Source organism: Lygodium microphyllum, chromosome 18, assembly GCF_053477565.2.
Source record: "Lygodium microphyllum isolate KBCC chromosome 18, Lygodium_microphyllum_v1.1.10, whole genome shotgun sequence".
NCBI classification, from domain to species: Eukaryota; Viridiplantae; Streptophyta; class Polypodiopsida; order Schizaeales; family Lygodiaceae; genus Lygodium; species Lygodium microphyllum.
The window spans coordinates 30,217,320-30,244,094 of record NC_141152.1 but is presented as its reverse complement, the minus strand read 5'-3'; the positions used below and the strand labels follow the sequence as shown (position 1 = coordinate 30,244,094).

The 26,775-nt window shown below is 44.8% G+C and overlaps 1 protein-coding gene across 1 annotated transcript; it reads right to left on the bottom strand.

The window, feature by feature from the left end:
• On the bottom strand, positions 1-25,994 carry LOC148020711 (uncharacterized). Its single transcript, XM_087698169.1, has 8 exons — positions 25,821-25,994; positions 24,812-24,944; positions 24,698-24,704; positions 22,841-23,028; positions 2,148-2,318; positions 931-1,104; positions 77-831; positions 1-24 (listed from the first exon to the last, which is right to left on the bottom strand). The coding sequence occupies exons 1-8, from the start codon at positions 25,992-25,994 to the stop codon at positions 1-3; spliced, it is 1,626 nt and encodes a 541-aa protein (XP_087554295.1).
• Positions 25,995-26,775: the final 781 nt, after the last annotated feature.

The following is a 26,775-nucleotide window of genomic DNA, read 5'->3' as shown; positions in this document are numbered from 1 at the left end:
TCAAATAAGCCATGATGCAGCCCACTTGAAGGGTGCCAAGTGGCAACTCAACTGCTTCAAGATTTCTTAAACTTACAAAGACAAAATGTGTAATGCATAAAGCAAAGGTCCAGTCAATGGTTTCACATAATTTGTTTAGCTCTGAGTGAAGGTATAAGTAACAGATAATGGAAATCTTACCAGCAACATTTTGAAGAAACATTATGTCTTGCAGAGAACCTTTCTCGTAGAGTCCACCAAAAACAACCAATTGCTGTTTATCCACAAAGGAGATTGTGTGCAGAGAACGCTGAAACACAGGCCCTCCTTGGATTGCATCTGAAAAATGGACCCTTGGCTTCACTACATTCCAACATCTCCATGTATTGGTCTCTGTATTGAGACTGAAAAAATCATCAAGGTAGCTTTGCCCATTATATCCCCCATACACAACCAAATGCTCTCCCACGGCTGCCATAGCATGATGTCTCCTGGGACTGGGTTTGTCCCCTTGTGTGCTTGTGCATTCCCAAGCATATGATTGCAAATCCAGTCTATGGACATCAGAAAAATGTATGAAGCCATTATAACCTCCAAAAACATACATCCAGTTCCCAACAATTGTGGCACTATGGCCTCGTCGAGGTGTGGGGGGTGTTCCAAAACAGTCTGGGGATGTCCATGCCATCAAATGCAAATCAAGGATCCATAACTCATTCAAATGCCCTGATGCAGCCCTGTAGCCACCAAATACCACCATGTACTGCCCTTGGTATAAACAACTGGTATGTTGAGAGAGTGGAGATGGTGATGCACCCATCATTAGCCTTGGCTGTGACCAGCTGCAAGATTCTGAACAAAAATAACAAAAATGCTAGGTTATGGCAGACTTCCACTGATCAGGAAATCACAGATTGATTGACCACCATAAGCACTCAGAGGTTTGCTTACCTGCACTCTCAGAGAATGAAAGGATGGACAGCTCCGAGGATTCCATGCATCCATCAACACCACCAAATATAATCATTCTGTTCTCACATATACATGCTGTGTGGTTCCACACTGCACGAGGATATGCACTACCTTCTTCAGCTGAAACAACAGGATTCCTCCATTCCTTTTGTGCTGCCATGGTCCAGGTCACAAACTATTAATAGAGCAGGACTTAAGCTTTTAGAGCCTTGATAACACAAAACATTTGCCAGAAAAAGAGGTTCCTAACTCCCAGTCATTCATGCAGGAATTAGATGAACATAAAAAAGAGCAACTTCTTACGGTTCTCCAGGACAGCATTTTATTTTGTTCATCTTAACATCAAATAGCTCCAGAACCATGTTTTCTGCTTTATTGAGAAAGTTGTCGGACTACTTAAGATTCAGGAGAGACAGAGAGGGCAGTAGCAAGGAGGCTTTCATGTTGAAAGGATCGACTGAAAATATCTAGCTTGGATCAACTGATTACTAGGAAAATGAAAGCCAGATATAATAAAGCTGATGAGTGCTGAAATGACGAGGTGCAGTAATGGCAAGACTTGAATTTGGACCTAAACTGAATAGTGTAATGTGGCAGTCAGTTGACTGAATGGCTACAACTTGGTAAGCAATCAAAAATCAGGTAGACTTCAAAATATATACAACTAAGCATAATGAATGGCATAAAATTCTTATACCATGTTAGCAGTTCTTAAAGCTCCTCTGACTTGAACCGTAGACTGTTCACAGTTCATGTAATTTGCTGATCATATTAGTAAGTTGAAGATCTAGAGTGGAATATTCGGAGGGGTCATGCAAGACCCACTACACACTACTGCATACGATTACACAATTTATAGAAAACTTCAAGACGTGTAAAAAGAGGATGCATACTGTAGGCAGCTTTTCAACATGAATACTGAGACATAAACAAGAGGCAATGCACTTTGAGATTGAAGTGAGGTTCCAGATACTTGAAAAGACCTGGAAAAACCAGCATTTCACAAGGAGGAACAAAGCACCAATCTATCAAGCTGGCATCACCTGTTGTCCTGAAGGTGACCTCCAACCTTTCAGGATGTAAGACAGGATTCCCTCCAATAGTTGTGAATCTAAGGATTGCACTCCAACATATTGTCTCTATATACTTGCATGATCATTAACAAACACACACTGCTTCATTTCTTACAGATTTACCTGTGTCAAAAAGGAGAATGTCACCAAGTGCGGCCTGTCCATTGTACCCTCCAAATACTGCAATATATGATAAAGTTCTAGAGTCGATTCTGGAAGATATAGAAACAGCAGAATGCCCAGCTCGAGGTGAAGGTTTAATTTCTGAAGTTACAGGAAGCCATTGAAGCCTAGCTACACAAATATAAAGCATGTGATGCAAATGTGAGCACTATCAACGTAACAAGTATCTCCCTCACTCACTCACCCAGCCAGCCAGCCTCCCTCCCTCCCTCTTTTATATATATGTGTGCACGCACGTGCATGCATTGACGTAACTGTTGTGAATGCTGGTATGCACAACAATGTGATAGGATGTTGACGTGATGCTGGTCTGAACTTGGACTTGAGATGCTCCATCAATGAACTGCATTGCATGATTGATGTCTGAAGCAGGACATGAGTGTTGGCAGATGCATTTTCAGGTCGCATGATTGCTGTGCTAATCTGCATGTAACTGCAATGAATACATCATTGCTGAGCTCAGAATGCAATTGAGTGTCCCAGTGCTTAGAGATTGACTGAAGCATGATCATTCAGAAACTGAGCTGAATCAGAATGTGGTCATGACCACTAGAATGTGATCTCACATGTAGTGAATGCTATTTTACAAATGCAGACAGTGATCACTTAAGGGCAACTGCAAATATTCAAATAAGTTGTAACACTGAATGCAGGCTTGAATCTGAATACACAGAGAATGTACATCAATCGTGATCATTGAATGCAGATGCAAACGGTAGTGATGAATACATCTGTGAGTCCCAAACAGTCAGCAATTTTGCATGAAGACAGAAATTTGAATCCAATTGAGAAGGCATTTGGGGACTGAAAACAGCGAATGCAGTTTGCAAATGCAATTACTGGGCAAAAAAAAGGAGAAACCAACATAAGAGAATCTGAGAGAAGATAGCCTGGATGAAATCAAACCCATCATTGAAATAGGAGAGGCCAAAGATGGTGCTTTTCACACACCAGTAAAAGCCCCCTTGTGTTAATATTTATTGTGTTTGAAAATGTAGAGATGGATTACCTCTCCAGGGTTGAAATGTGTGGGAAAACATCAAGAACTATCAATGAAGCAATGCATGATGAAATTACAGGTCGGTCAGGGTGGGGGTGGAAATACGCTTGTTGCGCTGTGTGCATCAAGATGCAAAGAGAATTGTGAGAAGAAACACAAACGCTGATGGATAGAACAATGTCTGATATGCTTAAGGGAAACATGCAATGATCAACAGTGAGATGCAATTCCAAATATATTCAGTGCAAGTTGCTCAAGAGTCCCATGAAGGCTGACATCAGTAAAAAATTGCAGAAAGAAATAGACACCCACATGGTGGAGGAGGATAAGATGATTTCATGGGATGAGGCTCAGATGCTTCCAATATCATAGTGTTCTATTTCCATCCTTGTATCAGCTCCATGGTGGATTTTGTATCAGGCCATTGTTTTTACATTGGCCCCAAGACATAGTAGTCACATTTCCTTTCCAGGTCATTTTGTTTCCCTCAGTTTTGGATGTATTTGTATTTATGTCTCATAGGACATTTTGGTATCTTGTAGACATTACTCTCTCTTTTTTTTTTGGGTTTTTTTTTCTCCTAATTAGTAGTTATATTCTATATCACATAAGGAATACAAAAGTCATGGCAAAGAAACAAAAGAAATTGTTGTATGCCAAGGAACCAAAAACACCCTTCAGCCTAGCAGTATGTCCCTGGACACCAGAGATCGAGTAAAAAACAAATGCATTCCAAGTGACCCAATTGTGCCAACAGCCCCAAAATTTGAGAAAGTGAAACAAAATCCTCATATATGGCTGCACCAGTGTGGGATATTTTGCCTTAGCAAAGACCCAGTTAGAGGGGCACAGTGACGGCCCAACCACCACTCTCCAAATATTAGACAAGAGGGTCTAGATTTTCTTGGCCAAAAGGTAGGAAATAAATCTGTGACAGAGGATTCCACACTGGTAATGCAAAAGAAACAAGTACCATTTGAGATTCGGCGCTTTGAGAGAGCCAAAGCAAGGGGAAGTCTGCCAATCAGCACTCTCCAAATTACTCTCTCTCTCTCTCTCTCTCTCTCATAAAGGGTAATTGTATTAATTATTGAAGAAATGCAAAAGGAAAAAATAGACTAAAATGATAGAGAAAGGGAAGAAATTGCTGTATGAGATCAAGTCATCAAGGGCAAAGGATGCTTGCATGCTGCACAATATTAAGCTGCTAGTGAAGGAGACCTCTCAGTCAAGCAATATGACTTGCACACCAGAATGAGTCTCTCTCTCTCTCTCTCTCTCTCTCTCTCTCTCTCACTCTCTCTCATCAGTTGAGGATACAAACAGGTAGATGGACAGATATTCCACTAGAGGATAGGATATGCCAGCTCTGTGACAAAGATAAAGCTACAATAGTTGAATGAGGATGGTCTGCCAAGTCATCCTGCTCCATCCATTTGGCATCCATTGGTGAATAATTCTGAAACTTCACCAAGTACCTTATGGAACCCTTATCCCTGATTTTCCTCTCTTTGTGTGCCAAAATCTGCTCTAGTATTAGTATTTCATCGAGCTCTTCAACCTCCGGCTGAATTTCAGCAGATACATCATCTGGCATATCTCCATAAAAAGATCTAAGCAAGCTCATATGAAAGGCATTGTGTATCCGCTAGTGTGGAGGCAATTTCAGCCTATAGCATGCATCATTGATCCTCTCCAACACTTGAAATGGCCCATAGTATCTCATAGACAGCTTTGGATACAATCGCTCTTTGCCCTTCAATATTTTTCAGCTGTGCCATTTCAAATCGCAGCAATACATAATTGCCCTCTGCAAAGTGCAAAGCATGCCTATGACGATCAACTGCTCTCTTTTGCTCGTCTTGACGAGCCTCACATAATGCGTGTGAGGCTCGTCACCCCCTGTGGGAAGGGGGGGAATGGGTTGGGGGGGGGGAGGGGGGGTCACATGTATTGGGTGAGGATCAGGGGGGTTGATCGGCGGGGGAGATGGTGGGGAAGAGAAAGATTGAGGGATAGTGGGGTGATTGGAAGTATGAGGTGGGTGTGAGGGGGGGCAAGTGGCCCTGGAAGGGAAAGGTTGTGGAATAGGGTCGGGGGGCGATCCATGAGGAGGAGGTGGGTATGGGGGCTATGGGATCTCGGGTGGGGTAGCCTCTGACACCTCAGTGTGGGTGGTGGGGGTTGAGGCCTGTAATCCTGCTGGGTGGGACGAGCTAGGGGGTGTTGCAGGGTGCTCTATCGGGGGTCCGTCGCTCGCCCTTCTACTCTTTGCTGTCGTGGCTGTGTCTGAGGGGCTGACTGGGGCCCCCCTTGCCGTCTCTCTCTTTGTCATCGCTGAACCCGTGTAAAACCGTTAGCATCCACCTACGGGTCTGCTGCCTAAGCTGCCTTGGATCCGAAACGCGTGCAATCTGCTGCCTGATGCCCAAAGTCATGGCATCGCAGGCATTGCCCAAGCTGCCCTATCACAATAATCTGTTGCCTGAAAGAGTGTCTGCTTGCCTCAATCTCCAAAAACTTAGGTATGTTCTTTGTATCTTTCACAATCACCCGTACCTTCGGGACTACTGCAATTGTCACTGCATCCGTGAAAGAGGCAAGAAGAACTTTGCCGAAGAGCCGTCTAAAGTCCTCCACTAACTGACGATACTCTACCGCCAGTCCGAGGAATAGGAGGGTGACCGGGTGTCTAAGAAACTTGTTGTGGAGCGCGAATTCCTCCACTGTGAAGCCACTATACCAGGGAACCATATAGATGATCTCCTTTGTGGAGGCATAAGGTGAGCTATCCACTAGCTCACGAGTTGCGTCCGCAGAGGTGAGTCGAACCATGAAGATCCCTTGATCCATGAGAATTACCTCCGTGATTTGCGCTGTGCCAATGCGTAGCGTGGAGTGAAACCAATTCCAAAGCTGGGCCCTGGATGGAGTGTCCTACGACCTGACCAAAGATTGCTGTTTCTTTCAGTTTAAGCTCTGTGGCACGGAGGGCTAAGAGCTATTCCTTAGAAAGGACGATGCGCAAGGTGTTTGACTAGGGGTCACTCGCAGAATGCACCGGCGTTGACCAGAGGTGTCCATGCGAGTCCGTGCTGAGGACCTACTGATCAAGCTGCTGTGCTACCCGGGGGGGGGGGAAGGGGGACGTTGCTACAGACGGAGGGAGCAATAGGGGGGGGTGTGATCGATTGCTTTGGACTGTCACTATTTACAGGCACTGATGGCGGAGTAGGCGAGGTAGCGGCGTTGAAATGGAAGAGAGGAGGGGACGTCTGTCATAGGTAGCGGCGGCTTACTGGATGCTGGCAGCAGTCAGCAAGAGGGAGGTCAAGGAGGTAGCTTGGAGACGAGGAGAGGTCGTGTAATAGGGGGGCGGTGGTGAGGAGGGGACGGACATGTGGATTGCCTACCGGGAAGGGGAGACGCAGCGCGCCATGGGGGGGCAGAGTAGGAGAGATGAGGGCAATTGTTGGGGGTAAAGGCGCCTCCCCCTAGCCACCCGTGTATAACTACATTGATAGTCACCGGCATTGCATACTGCAGGTGGCGGGCGCCCATCACTGTCACTTTATTCTTTATTTTTTTAGTGGCAGTTTGAATAAAGGAAGGCCCGGTCACACATTGTGACTGTTGGAGTTCCCATTTCTTGTCTCTCTCTTTCTTGCTCTTGCTCTCCCGCCATAGCTCTCGAGTGCAAGCTTCAATCCTTCTCACCTTTCAATTGGTATCAGAGCACAGCTTCCCGACTCTTGAGCTTGGCTCGTGGCATTTGCAGTTTTCCATTGACTCCCCACTCGCATTGGGTCTCCTTTCCGGCAGCCATAGCTCATTCTCTTGAGCTCCCGTCACTCCCCGGCTTCCCGAATTTCTTCCCGGCCTATTGAGGTACCACCAAGGCATTGACATTGAGGTATTGGTTCATTATTTCAGAGATTTATCTCAGTCCACAGGTCTAGGTAAACACGGTTTTCACAGGTTGTGGGCAACACCTCTTGGAGCTTCCTTCACCTGGATCTTGCTTCCAGCCTATCAAGGCTTGCTGAGGCTTGGTATAGGCCTTCTTTGGCCCCCATTTGTGTCCCCTTTGGGCCCCATTGTTGACACGTGGGACAGCAGACCCCCCCCCAGCCAGCTCACATTTTTTTTGAGCCTGTTTCAAAATTTGACCCAAAAATCACTCTTTTTGTCATATCTTGGGCATTCCGAACCCGATTCAGGCAAGATAAGAGTCTAAGTTGGGGTTTTGGCATGCTCCGGACGCAATGGTGATGTCAGATTTGCCAAATTATGATGACAGAATATTCTGCAACAGATTTCAGGTCTGAGACAGTATGTATTTGTATGCCTATGGCTGCTTATGTGATGCTTCTACTGATGTCTATTGATACCGGATCACTTGTGGATGTTATGCCTCTTATGTGAGACGCATTTGGAGCTGATTTAGCTCAGCCATTGACAATTTTAAACAATCCCAAATCTATCCAAAACAGGGCAGCCACCTGTTACTTTAATTTTATGCTTACAGGTCTTGGCATTTGATGCCCGATTATGCCCGATTGGTGCCTATACATACGGGAATGTATGCCTATGGTTTGCCTATGGATTTGAGCTTGGATTGAGCACTGATTTTCTCAGTTTATAGAGGTTATATGCTGCTGGAAACTTCAGGGCTGAAGCTATTTATGCTACAGTTGGGTTATGCCTATTGGTCACAGGGCGCTCCTGGCTACTCGGTATGATGTCATGATGTATTTGGACTATGCCACATGTCTTGTTTATGCTCCGGAATGCTTTTGAGCTGAGATTAGAGCTCGATTTGGGTTTGACTGTCACTTCTTTACAGCTGGCATTTCATCTATGACATGGTTTATGCCTAGACTACCCAGTATGGGTTATGATGTCTTGGTGAATGCTTTATGCTTTGGCTGTGGATGGCAGTTGTTTGAGCTCGTCTCGACATTCATTTGAGTATTCCCTTGAGCAGTTGGACATTGACTTGGATTTTTCCGTTACGACTTGGCTTTTTCCATTATGACCTTGGATACTATTGAGGCATTGTCTTGGTTACCTGTCTTTGGTACTTTGACTTGGTTTGCTTGAGCTGTTGAGCTCGTTTATCCGCCTTTTGTGCCAGTGGGAGCATCTTGTATGCTTGACCGACATTGAGCAGGAGGTTTATGCTATTTTGAGCATTTTGCAAATACTTGAGACTTTGGGATCTTTTACACTTAAATGTTACATGGTTCATGCACTGATATCTTGGAGTTGCTTTTGACCTGAGCTTGGGCTTTGCACTCTTGTGAGTATACACCTACTGGTGTTAGGTCTTGCCAGTGTTATGTATACTTTGTCCTATTTTCCAGGGGGTATGCCTACTCACTAACGGATGCTTTGGTGACATGTTTGGGTGTTTGCTCAAGGTCTTGATGACTGTTTGGTGTTGATTTATGCCCGTTTATGGCTGGTCATGTCTTAGTTGTCATTTCTTGACTTGGTGCAGTGATTTGTTCAGCAATTGCCTCTCACAATACCCTGCTGTCATTTATTACAGCAAGCAAATAACTCCGGACTGACATGGATTTTTCATGCTGAAATATTCTGAAATGATGTACTTTCACTAGTACTTGGTGGGCAGTAGATTTGGTTACACTTTACTCGCCATTTTCTCTCGATTTTGGTAATTTTTTGGTCATTTTCTGTAGTAAACAACAAGCAGTTTTGAACTGTCTGCAGTCTTCCAGCTTGCATTATGGCGAGTTCATCCACTGATCATGCTATTTTCAACATTACTAAGCTTGATAGTACGAATTACTCTTATTGGAAAAGCTAGATTTTGCAGGTACTGGTGCAGAAATCGCAGATCAAACCATTGAGGTTCAGCGGGCAGCCGCCTGCAACTATGCCAGATGAGGAATGGTTTGAGCTTGATGAGTTATGCAAGTCCACTATTGTATTATCTCTCACAGAACAGGTTCATTACAATGTATTTGAGGAAGAATAGAGTGCATGGCAGTTGTGGGATAAAATCAAGAATCTCTATGACAACAAAAGTCCAGCGAGTCAGATGTATTGGCTGAAGTAGCTTATGGATCTGCGCATGAAGGAGAATGTGACCATGTTTGCTCACTTGAGCCAGTTCCATGCTATACTCAAAAACTTGACTTCGCAGAACATCACTTTTGCAGAGGATGTTACTCCTCTTTCCTTGCTTGGTACTCATTAATTAATGAGTCATGGGATGTATTTCGCACTGCATTATGTGCCTCTATTGCTACCTTGAAATTATTTGATGTTGAGAGTGCTCTTCTGCAGGGAGAGGTTAACCGTAAGAATTTGGATGTCTCTCGTGTGTCGCATGCTATGATAGTTAGAGACAGGAATGATGGATATGGAAAGTATGGCAGTGGTAGTGGCCGTGGACGGGATTATCACAAATCTCGGTCCAAGTCTCGTGGGAAGTCACGTAGCAAATCCAGTGGCAGGAATGCAGATGTTACTTGTCACCATTGTGGGAAAAAGGGCCATATTAGGCCACAATGCCATGAACTGCGCAATGAAAGGAGCAAAGATAAGGGGAAAGACAAAGTGCAGGATAAGTCTTCTAATCGCAGCATAGTGCTTGCAAAGTCCAGTGTTAAAATTGAAGAGATCAATGTTATACAGCCTAAGGATGTTGATGATGATTATATTCTTGCAGCTGCTTCTAGTGCTTCGCAGATGACAGAGATACACTCCATGTATGCATAGTGTTGGCTCTTGGACTCAGGTGCGTTCTTTCATGTGACACCTTGCCGAGAGTGGTTTCATTCATACCATATTGTTTCGGGTTCTGTGCGCTTGGGTGATGACAACTCTCTTGATATCGTGGGCATTGGTGATGTTAGGCTGCAGTTTCCTTCTGGCAGGAGTTTTGTTATGCAGGATGTACGTCATGTACTTGCTTTGACACGCAGTCTCATGTCAACTGGACAGCTTGATGACGCAGGTTATCATGTATCTTTTGAAGACTCTGCATGGAAGATCACTCGTGACAGACTTGTGATTGTGAGAGATTCCAAGGCTCGTAGCCTCTATCTCTTGATTGTATTCGCTTCTTCCCTTGATCATGTTTTGTCTGTGGGTTCTATCCCACATGTATCTCTTTGACATGCCCGTTTGGGCCATATGTCATGGAAGGGAATGAAAATGCTTTCTGGTTTGCAGTACTTACCGCCCCTTGATTATGCATGTTTTGATTCATGTGAGCATTGTCTTTATGGCAGGCAGACTAGGTCTACACATAAGAAGTTTGGTAGGCCACATATGAGTGAGCCCTTGGCATTGGTACATTCGGATGTCTGTGGGCCCATGCCTTGTCAGTCTATGGGTGGTGCCAAGTATTTTGTTACTTTTATAGATGATTTTTCACTGAAAGTTTGGGCTTATCCCATTAAGCTGAAATAAGATGTCCTGGCTATGTTTCAGAGATGGCTTGCATTGGTTGAGAACCAGTCTGGGTATAGGCTAAAATGCCTAAGAACAAATAATGGGGGTGAGTATGTCTCACGTGCTTTTGAGCAGTTATGTGATGAGAGGGGTATTAAGTGTCAGTTGACCGCCCCCTACACCCCCCCCAAGAATGGTTTGGCTGAGCGGATGAATCGAACCATCCAGGAGCGTGTACGCAGTATGCTTAGCCATGCAGAATTCCTTATGGTATGCAACAACCTATGCATGGTGTGCAAGGCCCAATGTATTTGGAAATGGCTGGTTATATGCATAACCCTATTTATGGTGGCATTGGTTTGATGCCTAGGGCACAAAGTGGCATGTTTTATAATGCATTTGCACCCCCAAATGCTTATGGGGCTTAAGGAATGAGTGCTAGTTATGCCAATGCTTCTTTTGTTGTTGGTCATGATGCAAATTTAACAAATGTACCCTTTTTGTAGTAGCCAATGTATGGCAACTTGACTCCCAAAGAGGGAGAAAAAGAGTATGGTGAGGGCACAAAAGGGGCGAAGTTTGAGTTCTCTGTGTGTGTGTGAGTGTGTGTGTGTGTGTGATATCTCATTTCACCCCCCCAATCAACATGTGTGTGCATGCGCGTGCGCACTCACACACACACATTTTTTTTCGTGAAGATAATTGAATTAAGCAGTAAATATTTACATCAGACCATCAGGTCAGCATAGTAATAACAGACATAAAGGAAAGTCTACGAAGACTCTAACATAGAAAAGTCACACAGAAAGAACAACTGTTGTGGAGCGAACAATGTCCAGCTAGGGAGCAACGATGTCATGAAGAACCAAATCAGCAAACACCATTGAAGAGATCTCCCACAACACTAAACCACGAATATGGGTCACATGACCATGAATGCCCGAAATTGAATAAAAAATGAAGGCATTCCGAATACGCCAAATATGCTACAAGACTGTCCATCTAAGGAAATGGAAAAGACAGGAATAATCTGAGCGCAAAGAGGTCATAGAAGTCATCTTTCCCATAATCCATGAACGAGTTGATATCCGGTGTTGAGTCGTCGAGAGCCACACACACACACACACACACACACACACACTCTCTCTCTCTCTCTCTCTCTCTCTCTCTCTCTCTCTCTCTCTCTCTATTTGTTAGGGGCTGACTTCCCAGTGCAGATAGATCATCATACGTTGAATGGCATCATAAGACATGTTGCTGTCCACAAAACCAGCTGAATAATACTGAATATTAATGATCATACGCTGAAAACCCACATTCGATAATCAGCCCTTGATGATCATTAACTGATGCTACACCAAGCATAACCAATGCCATACCAAGCATAATTGATTACACACTCAGCATAACGGATGCAAATGTACAGTTTCAGAGCTGCAGTGAAAACCATACCGATCTGCATACCAAACATAGTGACTAGTACACAAAATAGTGATCTCTTGGCAAACATACTATTCAGCTACAGTACCTTGAATGTATGCTGAATACATTCGAGATCCACTACTTCTAGAGCTGTCCATTACTGAGGAGCACAGGTGCTAGCTTCCTCACAAGCATTAGGTAATACTCTAGACCTCTACTTTGATGAACCTGATTGAGCTCGAACTAAAGTCGGCTCTGGCTGGAAAGCATCGAGGTAAAGCTACAATAGTTGAATGAGGATGGTCTGCCAAGTCATCCTGCTCCATCCATTTGGCATCCATTGGTGAATAATTCTGAAACTTCACCAAGTATCTTCTGGAACCCTTATCCCTGATCTTCCTCTCTTTCTATGCCAAAATCTGCTCTGGTATCAGTATTTCATCAAGCTCTTCAACCTCCGGGTGAATTTCAGTAGATACATCATCTGGCATATCTCCATGAAAAGATCTAAGCAAGCTCACATGAAAGGCATTGTTTATCCGCTAGTGTGGAGGCAATTTCAGCCTATAGCATGCATCACTGATCCTCTCCAACACTTGAAATGGCCCATAGTATCTCATAGACAGCTTTGGATACAATCGCTCTTTGCCCTTCATCTTTTTCAACTGTGCCATTTCAAATCGCAGCAATACATAATTGCCCTCTGCAAAGTGCAAAGCACGCCTATGACGATCAACTGCTCTCTTTTGCTCGTCTTGAAATGCGTGTGAGACTCGTCACCCCTTGTGGGAAGAGGGGGGAATGGGTTGGGGGGGGGCACAAGTATTGGGTGAGGATCAAGGGGATTGATCGGCGGGGGAGATGGTGGGGAAGAGGAAGATTGAGGGATGGTGGGGTGATCGGAAGTATGAGGCGGGTGTGAGGGGGGGCAAGTGGCCCTGGAAGAGGAAGGTTGTGGGATAGGGTCGGGGGCGATCCATGAGGAGGGGGTGGGTATGGGGGCTATGGGATCTCGGGTGGGGTAGCCTCTGACACCTCAGTGGGTGGTGGGGGTTGAGGCCTGTAATCCTGCTGGGTGGGACGAGCTAGGGGGTGTTGCAGGGTGCTCTATCGGGGGTCCGTCGCTCGCCCTTCTGCTCTTTGCTATCGTGGCTGTGTCTGAGGGGCTGACTGGGGCCCCCCTTGCCGTCTCCCTCTTTGTCATCGCTGAACCCATGTAAAACCGTTAGCATCCACCTGCGGGTTTGCCAGCTAAGCCGCCTTGGCTCCGAAACGCGTGCAATCTGCTGCCTGATGCCCAAAGTCATGGCATCGCAGGCATTGCTAAGGCTGCCCTATCAAAATAATCTGTTGCTTGAAAAAGTGTCTGCTTGCCTCAATCTCCAGAAACTTAGGTATGTTCTTTGTATCTTTCACAGCCACCCGTACCTTCGAGACTCCTGCAATTGTCACTGCATCCGTGAAAGAGGCAGGAAGAACCGTGCCGAAGAGCCATCTGAAGTCCTCCACTAACTGACGATACTCTACCGCCAGTCCGGGGAATAGGAGGGTGACCGGGTGTCTAAGAAACTTGTTGTGGAGTGCGAATTCCTCCACTGTGAAGCCACTATACAAGGGAACCATATAGATGACCCCCTTTGTGGAGGCATAAGGTGAGCTATCCACTAGCTCACGGGTTGCGTCTACAAAGGTGAGTCGAACCATGAAGATCCCTTGATCCATGAGAATTGCCTCCGTGATTTGCGTTGTGCCAATGCGTAGCGTGGAGTGAAGCCAATCCCAAAGCGGGGCCCTGGATGGAGTGTCCTACGACTTGACCAAAGATTGCTGTTTCTTTCAATTCTAGCTCTGTGGCATGGAGGGCTAAGAGCTGTTCCTTAAAAATGACGATGCGCAAGGTGTTTGACTGGGGGTCACTCACAGAATGCACCGGCGTTGACCAAAGGTGTCCATGTGCGTCCCTACTAAGGACCTACCGATCAAGCTGCTGTGCTACCGGGGGTGGGGGATGATCGATTGCTTTGGGCTGTCGCTATTTACAGGCGCTGGTGGCGGAGTAGGTGAGGTAGTGGCATTGAAATGGAAGAGAGGAGGGGACGTTTGTCACAGGTAACAGCGGCTCACTGGATGCTGGCGGCAGTCAGCGAGAGGGAGGTTTAGGGGGCAGCTTGGAGACGAGGAGAGGTCGTGTGACAGGGGGGCGGTGGTAAGCAGGAGGGGGCGGACATGTGGATTGCTTAGCGGGAAGGGGGGACGCAGTGCGCCATGGGGGGGTAGGGTAGGAGAGACGGGGGCAGCGCGGGGAGCGCGATGGGAAGGGGGGATGCAGGCGAGAGAGACGGGGGCACGACGGGAAGGGGGATTGCCAAGCGGGAAGGGGAGATGCCCTCTATCTGTCCATTTACTTACCTGCTTGGGGAGATCAATGTTCTACAACAACCATAATTGAAGTACTTGCTGCCAAGATTGGTTTAGCCATTGGTCGGGGTTAGGTACAACCTAATGGTCTCTATCTAATATCAGAATTTCTATCCAAGTTGACAACTAAGGGCTCAGAGTTCCATAGACTTCATGGCCTAGTTGTTGCTAGGAATCCCACAAATGAGGAGCGTTTCTAGCTTTTTCGCCTATGACACCATGGGTATGACTCTCTTTATGAGTTGTCCCATCATCCGATGGTTGAAGGCCTTCCTCACCTAAAACTATCCAAGGATGTCTATAAAGCCTATCAGTTGTGGAAAAAACAATACACACAATGCCCTTAACAAGCCATATCTAGAGTTGAGGTATCTCTTCACTTGATTCATGTTTATCTTAGTGGACCAGCATCCACCATTACCTTAAATGGCTTGTCGTACTTTCTTTTGGTGGATGACTATTTAAGATATATGTCGATATACTTTGTCAAGAACAAATTTGACACCTTTATATATTTCTCCATATAGATATAATTAGTGAAAAATCAAATGGGTATTCGTATTGGAACACTAAGGAGTAATAGTGGTGGAGAGTTTGTCTCCCATCAAGTTTTTTGAGTTACAAGAGCATGGCATTTAGCACCCGCTCATGTTTGCTGACTCCCCTTCTCAAAATGGAGCTATAGAACGTAGAAATTGGATTGTAATTAATACGGCTCACTTTGCTTTTGACAATAGAGCTACCTAAGCACATGTGGACTGAGGTTATTAACACTTTGGTGTATATCCTTGAGCGGTGCTTGACTATGACAGTTCCCCATAAGACCACCTTTGAGGCATTTTATGGCATTAAACCCAACATTTCTCACCTAAGAGTCTCTAGGAGTTGTACATACATGCATACTCCTGATGACAAGATAGGAAAGTTCATGCCCCAAGTAGAGCTCTTAATTTTTGTAGGCTACTCTTTCAAAATTAAGGAATACCAGTTGTTTGATCCTAGAACAAATTGTCTTTGACTCAAAGAGATCTTGTATTTGATGAGAGGAACACCGTGCAACCCTATGCAACTATTGAGTCCTTTGACACTATCTTTCAATATATATTACAGTGAGATTGTGCCATGTGAGCCTAGTCTACATCCTACTCTTGATTCACCTGCAAAGTCTTCGACTCCAAGGCCCCCTGCCATGACCTGTTACCTCAATAGTACTAGTAGACCATGCACAATTCGAGGATTCTTCCACTAGATTCCATCCTCGAGGGGCCCAATACTAGGGTCGTGCCTATATACTACATTTGCATTTGCCTTTATGATAGATTATATAGCACAAGTTGAACACTTGGTAGGAGACTCTAAAGCATCCCCAATGGCGAGAGGACATGGAAAAGGAGCTTGAGAGGATTGATTGAAACAAAACTTGGACCTTGGTGGATCATCTAGGCCAATGAAAGTCATTACGCTAAGGTGGATATTTTGCAGTCAATTGAAAGCTAATGGAACTTTGGATAAGTACAAGGCTCGCCTTGTGGTACAACGGTTTTGACGGAAGCATGGTATTCATTATGAAGAAACCTTTGCGCCTATGGTGTGGTTAATATCATTCCATTTGTCGGTTGCCTTGGCCACCTATCATGATTGGCCTATCCATCAGATGGATATCAAGAGTGCCTTCCTAGATGGTTATTTGGAGGAGGCAATCTATGTGGAGAAACCTCCTGAATTCTCTCTTCTAGACCATAAAGATAAGGTCTTTCGTTTGCTGAAAGCCCTTTATGGGCTGAAGTAAGCACTGCATTCTTGGTTTCATAGAATGAGTTTCTTAAATCACATGGTTACCATTCTACCCCTTATGACTTGAACTTACACATTAAAACCACTTCAAACAAGATTGACTATATTCTACTCTATGTTGATGATTTGTTTGTTGATCATGGGCTTAAATTCTACCACCATAGCACATTTGAAATGACCAATCTTAGTTTGCTATCCTTATTTCTTGGGCATGGAGACTATTCGTCATCATAGTTGCCAAGGGTTTCTGAAATGAGAGGTAGTATGAAATGGGTTTTATAGGTTTCACATGAGTTTTGTATAATGTTAGAAATGGGTTTCATTCGAGATGAAAAAATGTATGAAAGTTTTATATACATATATTATATGACTCATGTGATGTAGAAAACATAGATTGACATTATTCATTATTCTATACAATGCAAATGAACATTCAACATAACATCAATATTTGCATGCATCATGGTCCACTGTCCATACCTAACATTATATATAGTTGTAAAAGGAGCCATCAATATATGCAATCATCATAACAACTCAAAACAAAACTCAACATTCAATGCCAATATACATGCCAACATGTTAAATGAATCCATGATAAACAACGATTACAAAAGTCACAAGATATTTAGGGTATGAGCGCCCTTCCTTGGGCTTGTTTGGGGTTGTCCTTTGGGCTCCTGAAGTAAGATAACAATGGACTTTGTAGCCTTGGTTGGCAGCCATTGTGCACCCCTCAACTGATGCCTTGGTTGCTTTGGGGTGGGACACCTCGGGGTATTATGGGCTAATTGAGAGGGGGTGTTAAGCTTTAAAAAAGTGTATTACTGGTTAAACAAGGTGAATAACCAATTAGACCTTTATTAGCTCATTTAAAATAGCCCAAAGACTCAATTCATACCAAAATTTATGTGTCACATAAGCAAATAATTAACTTTTGGGGAGATCCACATCTATAAATAGAGAGGCTGCCCAGCCACTTGCTGAATCCTGTTTTGCAAATATTGACATTCCACCAGCTGGCACCATCATCCACTGCTGTCCACACTCCTTCACCAACAGTTACCTCAGTTCATGGTGTAGGTAGTGACCACCCAACTGTTAGGCGACCTGTCTAGACAGCCCGTATTGCTATGTTTGCTGCAGGCACTTCATCAACAGCCTGTCCCTGTCATTCTGCAGCAGTCAACAGCCACAGGCTGCGTTTCCACCTGTGTGCTGAGGTCAGCATCTGAGAAGTCAACAGCACTTCCAGAGGCAGCAGGAGGCTGTGTTTTCAGCACATTTCAGCTGCCTGCATCACAGAGATGATTTTCCGCCTGCTGCCCATCTTCTGGAGCTGTCCAGTTTGCATTCTCCAGCTGCCAGCTGGCATTTTCACACCTGTGCAGGCGATCCTGCTGCCGCTGCTGTTGATCGGCCTTGTCCAGATATTTTCCTCACTTTGATCTGTGTTTACAGCAGCTGACTACATACAAAGGGTGCCTGCTGCGATTCAGGATCTGTTCAGAGTATAGCACACTCTCCAGTTCATCTCTGCCCTGGTCCACTCAAAGACATGGAGGTTTGATGTATTCACTTTGCATTGTGTGTTTTCAGCATTCATTCTCTTTCATTCTGAATTACTCTTCACCTTTGAGTTCCACTGTTTATCATTGTGTTTTGTCGTACACTTTATGTTTGCATACCCATGCCTCCATCATCCAGATCAGATTATCATCATTCTCTCACATCTTCCTCAATTAGACCCTAGGCTCAGTCACAGCAACGAGTACCGATGGTCTGCCATCTTTCCAGCACCCTCATTGACATGCCTCTGCGCTTTGTAGGGGTCTATTCTGTGCAGCCTTGTATCCGTGCTTTCAGATCAATATTTTTTTTTTCCAAGAAAAGAGAATTCTATTAATAACACCTCAGAGAAAGCCCCCTAAGGTAAATACAAAGTACAAGAAACTCTGTGAAGAGTAACTAAGTACATCAAAGATACAATGGTTGTGTAAACAACCAGTCTAGTGGGTTAAAGTGCCAGACCATCTGAGCAGTAGTATGAAAGAAGGTGTCCGAATCCCAAATCCGTTGGAAAGCCCCTTTTTTCTTTCTCATCCTCTTAGAGCTTCCCTGCAACCTCTCCCATCTCCCATGGAGAGAGTTGACTATCTCTGTCCAAATCCTTGATAAAGACTCCCCAGTGGGTATATCCTGAAGATCAATGACCTGGCTACATCTCACAGTCCATATGTACTAAGCTATAATGCTGGAAACCAGCTCCCATCTGTGACAATGTCCCTGAGTCCACTGTGTTTGTGAGTAGTCTGGGGTAGGGATCCTGCTCAAATGCTGTCCAATGATGAGAAAAGAAATGCTTCCCTGAGTGTCCTCATAGCCGCATGCTCGACCTCTATCTATGACCCAAGCTACAGCCCCCCATGTCGCCACCATGGACTCCGCTGTACCATGGAATACTATCCTAAGAGCTCTACTCCAAATCTCTAGGGCTCTCAGACAATCCCATAGGCAATGTCTCTGTGTCTCCTTTGGCTCACCACATCGCGCGAATGCCATTGGGTCCCTGCCATATCCAAGCCAAGTGCCAACTGCTAAACTCCTATGGGCTAGAAGCCTTTGAGAGAGATATCTTCTTGTGCTTGAAGTTGTCATGTAGCCGCCTCCAAAAGTCATATAGGAACTCATCTAAGACTCCCTCTCTATGCTGATGAGGGGTGGTTGCAGGCTGAGCTCTAATCTTGCTCATCTGTATCCTCCGTCTCAATCTAGTAGTGTAGCCAAAGAAGGGGATGTCGGATGGCCTATCAAGGAAGGGATCCCTCCACACCCACTCTCCTGGATCCCACTGAAGTCTCTCCAGAGACCTCTGGTATGCCCAATATCTCCATCCATCTATAAGACAAGTGGTTGGGTCTAGGTCTATGTGCCATTTCCTTTCAAAGTGTGCCACTACTTTGATTCTCTGCCTAGAGCAGCCTTTGAGTGCTGTAAGGTCAAGGTCCTCTTGCTAGAGACGGCCATCGTCCTCAAAGTGAATGTCTTGTCTCTGCTAGGTGCAATGACTGCTAGAAGGATATCCCCTCTAGAGAGAAGACTAATCCAAGTCTGAGAGGAAGCTGTTTCAGTTTGCCAATCTGGTGGAACCCCTTCCATCACGGCCTCAATCATAGCCTTGGCTCCCCTAAGAACATGTAATCTATGCCTTTGGGTCTCGTGTGGTAACTCCTGAAATGCAAACCACTCCCCCACTGATGCAGCAATATGTAAAGAGAATCTCCCCCATGATAAGTGTGTCCGCTGCCCAATGGTGTGGCCTGACTCTGATCTCAAATAATGATTAAAGAGAAGAGGCTGTCTCCTCTTCTCTTCAATAGTAGTCGGGGGGAGCTGGTGGAGCCCTGGAGATACAGATCTCCAAGCTCTAATAATGGCTGCTGCAAATCTGACCTCGAAGCTCCTCCCAAAATCTTTGGTGCTGATCTCGTGAAATATCCAGTGAATGCTAGGCTGCCATGGTCCTCCATGTGTAGGTGTCAAGTCCTCCAACCTCCCCATCAGAAGTTTCTTCCAAGGCTCCTCACTTGGAAGCAGACCCCTAACAATGAGCTTGACCAATAAGGCTTTGCTCTGACTATCTAGGTCTATGATCCCCAATCCTCCTCTGGATCTAGGCTGTATGATGACATCCCAAGCCACCTTTGCTCTGGCTTGACTCCCATCTCCTTCTGACCAAATGAAGTTCCTGATGAGGCGTTTCACCTGGCCGATACATGACTTAGAGAATGCCCAACATGAAGTGATGTACCACATGGTCACTAGAAGAACTTGGTTGGCAACCACTACTCTTCCTGCCAATGAGAGTCTCGCCAAGCTCCAATACAAAAGCTTTTGTCTGATGCTCAAAAGGAGGGGCGCCAGTTGCTACTCTGAGGTAATGTTAATCCCCGCATGGCATCCGAGATATCTCACAGTGGTCCCATGGGGAACCCATGTGAAATCCTCATGTGGTCGCCACTCTGGCTGTCTAGTGTCGCATACCCAAAATGGATTTGTGCCAATTAATTAGTGCTCCTAATGCTCTGCAAAATGTCTCCATGGCTGTTACAAAGGCTCTAAAGTTGTCCTCATTCCCATCCAAGTAAACTGCTGTATCATCAGCAAACTCCACATCAAGAAGCTCCTCAAATTCTAGGATGGGTAGCCTAATGCCTCTGATATATGTAGATCTGTCTCTCAAGAAGGAACTCATGGCCTCTGCTACAAATAGAAACAAGAACGGAGCAAGTGGAAATCCCTGTCTAACTGATCTATGGATGCTGAATCTATATCCTCTTGCCCCTCCAGTCATGACCTGGCTATGTGCTGAAGAATAGAGAGCCGCTACACCCTTTACCCACTGCTCTGGAAAGCCCATCCTTAGCATTGTGCCCTCCAGGAACTCACAATCCACGCGATCATATGCCTTCTCAAAGTTGAGAAGGAGTACAATAAGGTCTTGTCTCCTGGATCTAGCCAAGGCTGTGGTCTCCCAGAAGGTGAAGATGTTGTCCAAGATGTTGCACTCTCGAACGAAGCCTGTCTGAGTGGGGTGTAGAATATGTGACATCAATGGTGCTAGCCTGAGACTAATCGCCTTTGCGAGGATCTTATAGGCAATTCCAAGCAAGGTGATCGGTCTCCACTGTGTGATCACCAATCTATCTCCACTTCCTTTCGGGATAAGATGAATCAGCCCCTCAGAGAGTCTCTTTGGCAGTCCCTGATGCCATAATCTCCTGAAAGGCTGAGTGAAGGCCTTTTTTGATAAGGTCCCAGTAGCTCACAAAGAAGAATTTATCTAGTCCATCTTCCCCTGCACACTTGCCTGAGTGTAGTGCCCGAAGTGCCTCATCCAACTCCTGCTCTGTAAAATGGACCATCAGATGCCTACTCATCCTGTTTGTAACCACCCTCTGCGTGCTCTGCCAAACTGCTTCTCTATCTCTCTCATATCCAAGGGGTCTAGTGGTGAATCCTAGTAGGGATGTATAGTACTGTGTGGCCACCTGTCTCGCCTCTAGAGGGCCCCGTGCAATGGATCCATCAGCTCTCTTGAGTTTCCAAACACCCTGTCTAAAGTGTTTAGGCCTTGTGGTGCGGGAAAAATCCCTATTAAACCTGTCCCCAGACTGAGTCCAAAAAGAGGCTCTCGCATGAAATATGTACCCCGATCTAGCTTCCTTCATGGAGTCAATCTCTGCCTTGGCGGTATGCATCCTCTCAACTATCCATCTGCATCCTGGCCGTCTCTCCTCCTCCCTCTTTTAGGCAACCAATGATGCCCTAGCAGCTCTTTCCTTCTCTAGAAGGCTGTGTCTCCTCCTTGTGGCCTCCTCTCTGAAGAGAGAACTAATCTCCTGTAGGCTCTCATCCAAGTCACTAGCTGCCTGTCCAGCTGAGAAGGGTCTAGATCTCCAACTTCTTTTGCATTTTATCTCTAATCTTTCTCGTCTCCGTGTTCCTCCTCCATTGTGCACACTCACAAACACAACACAAGCCACATTCATGTACAAAGGGAAATGTAAATGGATGGAAATCAAGCTCACCTCCTAGCCATACGGCCAAACAAGCTCGCCCCATGAGCCACACTCATGTCACAAGGGGGCTGGTGCCCTATATTGCCAAGCTGCCCAAGTGTGGTGTTCGACAAGGTGTTGCACAAATGAGCCTCTACTTTTTTATACTTAGTCATCAGGAGACCCAACACTCTGATTGCAGGTCTCCATCCTAGATGTCCAAAGATGTAACACTTCCCCCCTTAAGAGTGATTATTGTCCTCAACAACAAGAAACAAACTAGCATTTTATACTTTCTAGTTTCTTTGTCACCAAAGTAAAAATATTTGGAGTTTGGAGTCCCATAAAAGTAGCAGGTATTTCTTTAGCGACACATAGTACACATGTGGGAAAGCTTCTGAGTTGTTGACTATCTATTTTAAGTTCCAACTCCACACAATATAGGACCTAGAAAAGATCACAAAAGGAGATGTTAAAAAATGATACTGACAAGACTTCTCTGACTATGAAAAGCTGAGGACTACATTGTGACTTTGAATAACGTCTGGTGATTCTGACGTCTCTTGTCTTCCATGGTGTGAACTTTGAAGTATACATCCATTACATGTGAGCACGCACCCCTCTAACCAAACTTCATACACGTGTTGAGATGCACTGAACACTAATTCAGCAATTCAAAAGAGAACCGGCATACACAGAGCAGCAAAGTTGTCACAAGTAATCCCAAAGTTTTCCTACATAGCATTCGATTTGATTGACTTTTCCATTCAGGTGATCTACATTTTTCCTTTCAAAGCCAATACCAGCACACTCCTTAGAACAAACATCTGGATATGAAACTTGAAAAGCTTGGTTTGAATGTTAGGAATACATCTCTTGCATGTAGCAATTTCTTCTTCCACTAACACAAGTATACTACTTAAAACAGACAGATGGGGATGGAACTTGACAAGCTCGGTTTGAGAGTTATCAATTTATAATTATGACTGGTACTTTTAGTTTGAACCTACTTTCCAACAAGGGTGGCATGTTTTCCATAATCTTTCTGTACTGGTTTGCAACATCATCATAATTGACCTTGATTGAAAACTCAAGCTTGTCAATATCCATTTTCAACCTTTGAGACTCCCTCAAGTCCAACTCAACTTCCTTTATCTTCTGTGCCAGCATGTGCAACTCTTTAGATACAGCCTCTGTCCTGTTTAGCAAACCGATTGCATGACTTTAAGCACCAACTACAGTTTTACAAAACATATAAATCAAAGGGTTTTGGGTGTTTTTTTTTTTTTGCCCGGGACGGGGGGGTGGGGGGGGGGGGGGGGGTGGGGGGGTTGTGTTGGGGGGGGTTTTGGAGGACAACAAACTAAAGGCGCTTCAGAAATTTTTGCAGGGTTTTTCAATGTTTTATTCTGTCATTCTATGGAATTTTTTCTGATGTGCATTTGAGGTCTCTGAATTTGATTTCTAGAGAAAAGAATGTTGCATTTTAAGAAAACATATAGGCACTCGAGTTTTTGTTTTCCTATGTTTTTTCCTAAATTTTCTACAAATTGTTTCCCAATATGCATTCGAGGTCTCTGAATTGAATTTGTTAAAGATAATTTTGTAGCCTTTGGGTCGCCAAGGTTATCACATAATGCTGCTGCACCCACATCCTTGCTGCCTTCACCCTGGCCTTTCACTCCACATCATCCAAGCCCCCCATCCAGCCACCATCCACCTCCTCCTTTCCTAGCTTCCTCCTTTCTCTTTTTCCCAACCATTGTCCTCTTCACCACCACCCTTCCATAGCTGGCACCTTGTCCTATCCTTGCAGCTCTGCCACCTCGGCTGCATTGGTGCCTATTTAAGCCACCAGTAACTGCCATCAGCGGCTTCATGCAGTCACCACCTTTGTGCCTCTTTTGCTGATGTTACTTGGAGCCACCTGATCCCATCCACCCTGACTCACCTCCCTGGATGTAGCTAGAAAGCTACTGGACAATTCCCTGGTCGTGCTTGAAATGGATTGGTTACAAAATATACCTAATAAATTCCAGGTTATACTTGTGTGGTCTAGCAGTGGGTTCACACTCTTTGGTGGAGAACTTCTTTGGGTGCCTCTTCAACACTCTATTGCTTACATCTGTTATGAAGAATGACTGAGGGTGGTTGTCCAGGAAATCTATGTGGTGGCAGACCTTTGGAGGATCCCCACTATTGCTTGCATCTACTTGGTAACAAATCATTGTTGTGAGGCATCCAGTGCATCATGGTGTCCTACGTTTATTCACTTCAAGAGATGAAGCCAGAGCTCACTCACCACAGATGCCGAGGGGTTCACCATACATAGTAGGCTCCATACATAGTCTAATGGACGTATAGAGTAGGCCCTGTAGACTTAGCAGGCTTGAGGAAGGGCATGTCTATTGGATGCAAACAGTAGGCCCTAGGACCTGTAGATTTAGCAGGCTCAGGATAACTCCATATCAATAAGTAGTGCATAGCCTTTCTCTTGCCCATCACTTGTGTAGTCCAAGGAAGGTACAAATTTTAGGAGACTTAATGTGTGAACATCAAGCTCATGCTAAATTGCTTCATCCTATTATGAATGGCACAAAGCTCCAGGCAAGGGATGCGTTGGTAGCTTTATGTTTGGAATCAACATGTCACCTTGGTTGCATCCATTAGACCATTCTCACATGCCAATGCTTAGGTACACCTGGATAGAATTATGTATGTTAGAATGACTTGTTAGACCATTCTCACATGCCAATGCTTAGGTTCACTTGGATAGAATTATGTATGTTAGAATGACTTGTTCTTGCACGAAGTCATTATTATGTGGGTGGAAAGAGAGCACAGAGATTTCCTCCAGCCTGACCAACCTTTTAACTGTATGTAGCAGGTTGTTCTTCAATTCAGCATTTGGTTGCTTTCGGAATGCTTAAACTTCCTGGCCAATTTTTAGTCACAATCCTCAAAAGCCAGCCCATGTATACCAGTGTAACATGCTTCAATTAGCTGAGCTAATTTGCAGCATTCACAGACTTTATTGACAGCATCCCAAGTCTTGGTGCAGGCTGCACTTTCTTCTTCAGATTTGCTTGCAGTTGTTGACATTTGAACTGGTCTCTGTGCAAGAACAATAGCATGGAAATATAGGTCATTGGTTCACATGCATTTGTTTGTGGACAATACTTGTCTGTCACCTTTTTTTCATGGCCAGAGAAAACATTGTACACTTACAAGAATCCCAAGGTCTGATGGTTATGCAGCCACAATTGACTCTGAGTGTCTGCATGAACAATTAATTATATTTTTTGGGCTTGAGAAAGCTTGCTAATTATGGTACTCAAAAGAAGCTCAAAGAAGTACAAGTGCTCAGCAGACTAGTTGGAGTTAAAAATCTGAATCATTGAGATCCTCCTCCTCAACCTGGTGGTATATCCAAAGAAAAGCATGTGAATCATCGAGATCCTCCTCCTCAACCTAGTGGTATACCCAAAGAAAAGCATGTCACAACATCTGTCCAAAAGTGGATTTCTCCATACTGATAAGCCCAATGTCTCCCTCCATTCATCATGCAAGGGGTTTGGATCAATGTGCCATCTCTTATGAGAGTGAGCCACAACTTTGATCCTTTAGAAAAGGCAACCAATGACCTCTGACTGATCCAAGCCCTCTGTGATAAAGCTGTTGTCCTCCACTATGAAATTAAAAATTCTTTGTTGGCCGCAATCATTCCAAGTATGGACGTTTCAGAGACATGTTCATGTCTTGGAGGTATCTACGCTGTTCACTCAAAGGGCAGACCCTCCATCACAATACCTATCATGACTCTGGCACACCCTTGAGGCACTAAAGTCTTTGTCTTTTAGTATCCTCTTATATATCCTCAAAAGCAAACCCCTCTCCCACTGTAGTAGCAAGTTGCAACCCATGTGGTGTCCGAAATCTGGAAACTTTGGTTTGTAAAGTCTGCTCTAAACAATCTTCAAATAGTCAAACCTGTGACTTCCTGGCGAGCCCCTTTTTGGGCCTGTCACCATTGTCACCCACCTTCAGCTGCCTCATCATCCCTTGCCTGTCCCACCTGCTGCTGCCCTTGCACTTTCTTTTTTCTTTTCTGCTTGCTGCCTCCTCCCCCCATGCTGCCTCTCCATGCTTCACCTCCCTCGCCATCGATCCTTTGCTTACCAGTGGCCATTGCCTTTGGTTATGCCTCCTATTTCACTCCTGCCTGGTCACGTGCCCTTCCTGCCCAGCTGCACTGCCACCGACTAGCTACCACCCCTACACTCAATAGAGAAAGATGATGAATTTTGTTGGTAGATAATTTACTTGTGCTTCAGTCTGCTAAGTTATTTCAATTCAAAACAAAGACAAAACATCAGTTGAGTGAAGGGATATTGCCTTGCCCATCCTTAGACTCTCATCTGGCCCCTGTTTCCCAATCGAACTAGCAATGCTCCCTCCCTCTATAGCAGCCTTCCCTCCATTCTCTGGTCAACTAGTAGCTTGCTCAAGGGGTCCCAAGAGAACACAATGGAAACCTTTGGTCCAACACCGGTGCCACTCACGGTTGCACCCAGTCAAACTCCTTGCATGTGGTTCTCTCTGAGGATAATCTCCAAACAAGAATACTTAAAAAGAGTTGGAGATTGTAGCATAACACCTCAGTTAGTCTCTAAATAAGAAGATGATTTATTGCTTGTTGTCTTGACATTCTAGCTTCAAGAATGAAGCCTCTTACTCAATGAGTAGATTGGACCCTTCCAATAACCTTCCAAGTGATCAAGCATTAGTATTGAGACCTTCAGCAGGTTCAGGGAATGAAGACTAATGATGCAGATCAGAGACATTTAACTGCTGTCCTGGTTTATTTCATCATGAAACCTAAAGCTTATGGCTCATAGAAAATGTAATTGCCTTCAATGGTTGCTCAAGAACCTTGCCATAGCCA

Bases quoted from the DNA above. Each gene is read 5' to 3' on its own strand.
- LOC148020711 (XM_087698169.1), bottom strand. From the start codon at position 25,994: ATGGCGAGGGAGGTGAAGCATGGAGAGGCAGCATGGGGGGAGGAGGCA. The intron at 24,945-25,820 runs GTTTGACTATTT...GTTCTTGCACAG, and splicing joins GGCTCGCCAGGAAGTCACAG to AGACCAGTTCAAATGTCAAC. The intron at 1,105-2,147 runs GTAAATCTGTAA...GGACCATGGCAG, and splicing joins CATTCTCCTTTTTGACACAG to CACAAAAGGAATGGAGGAAT.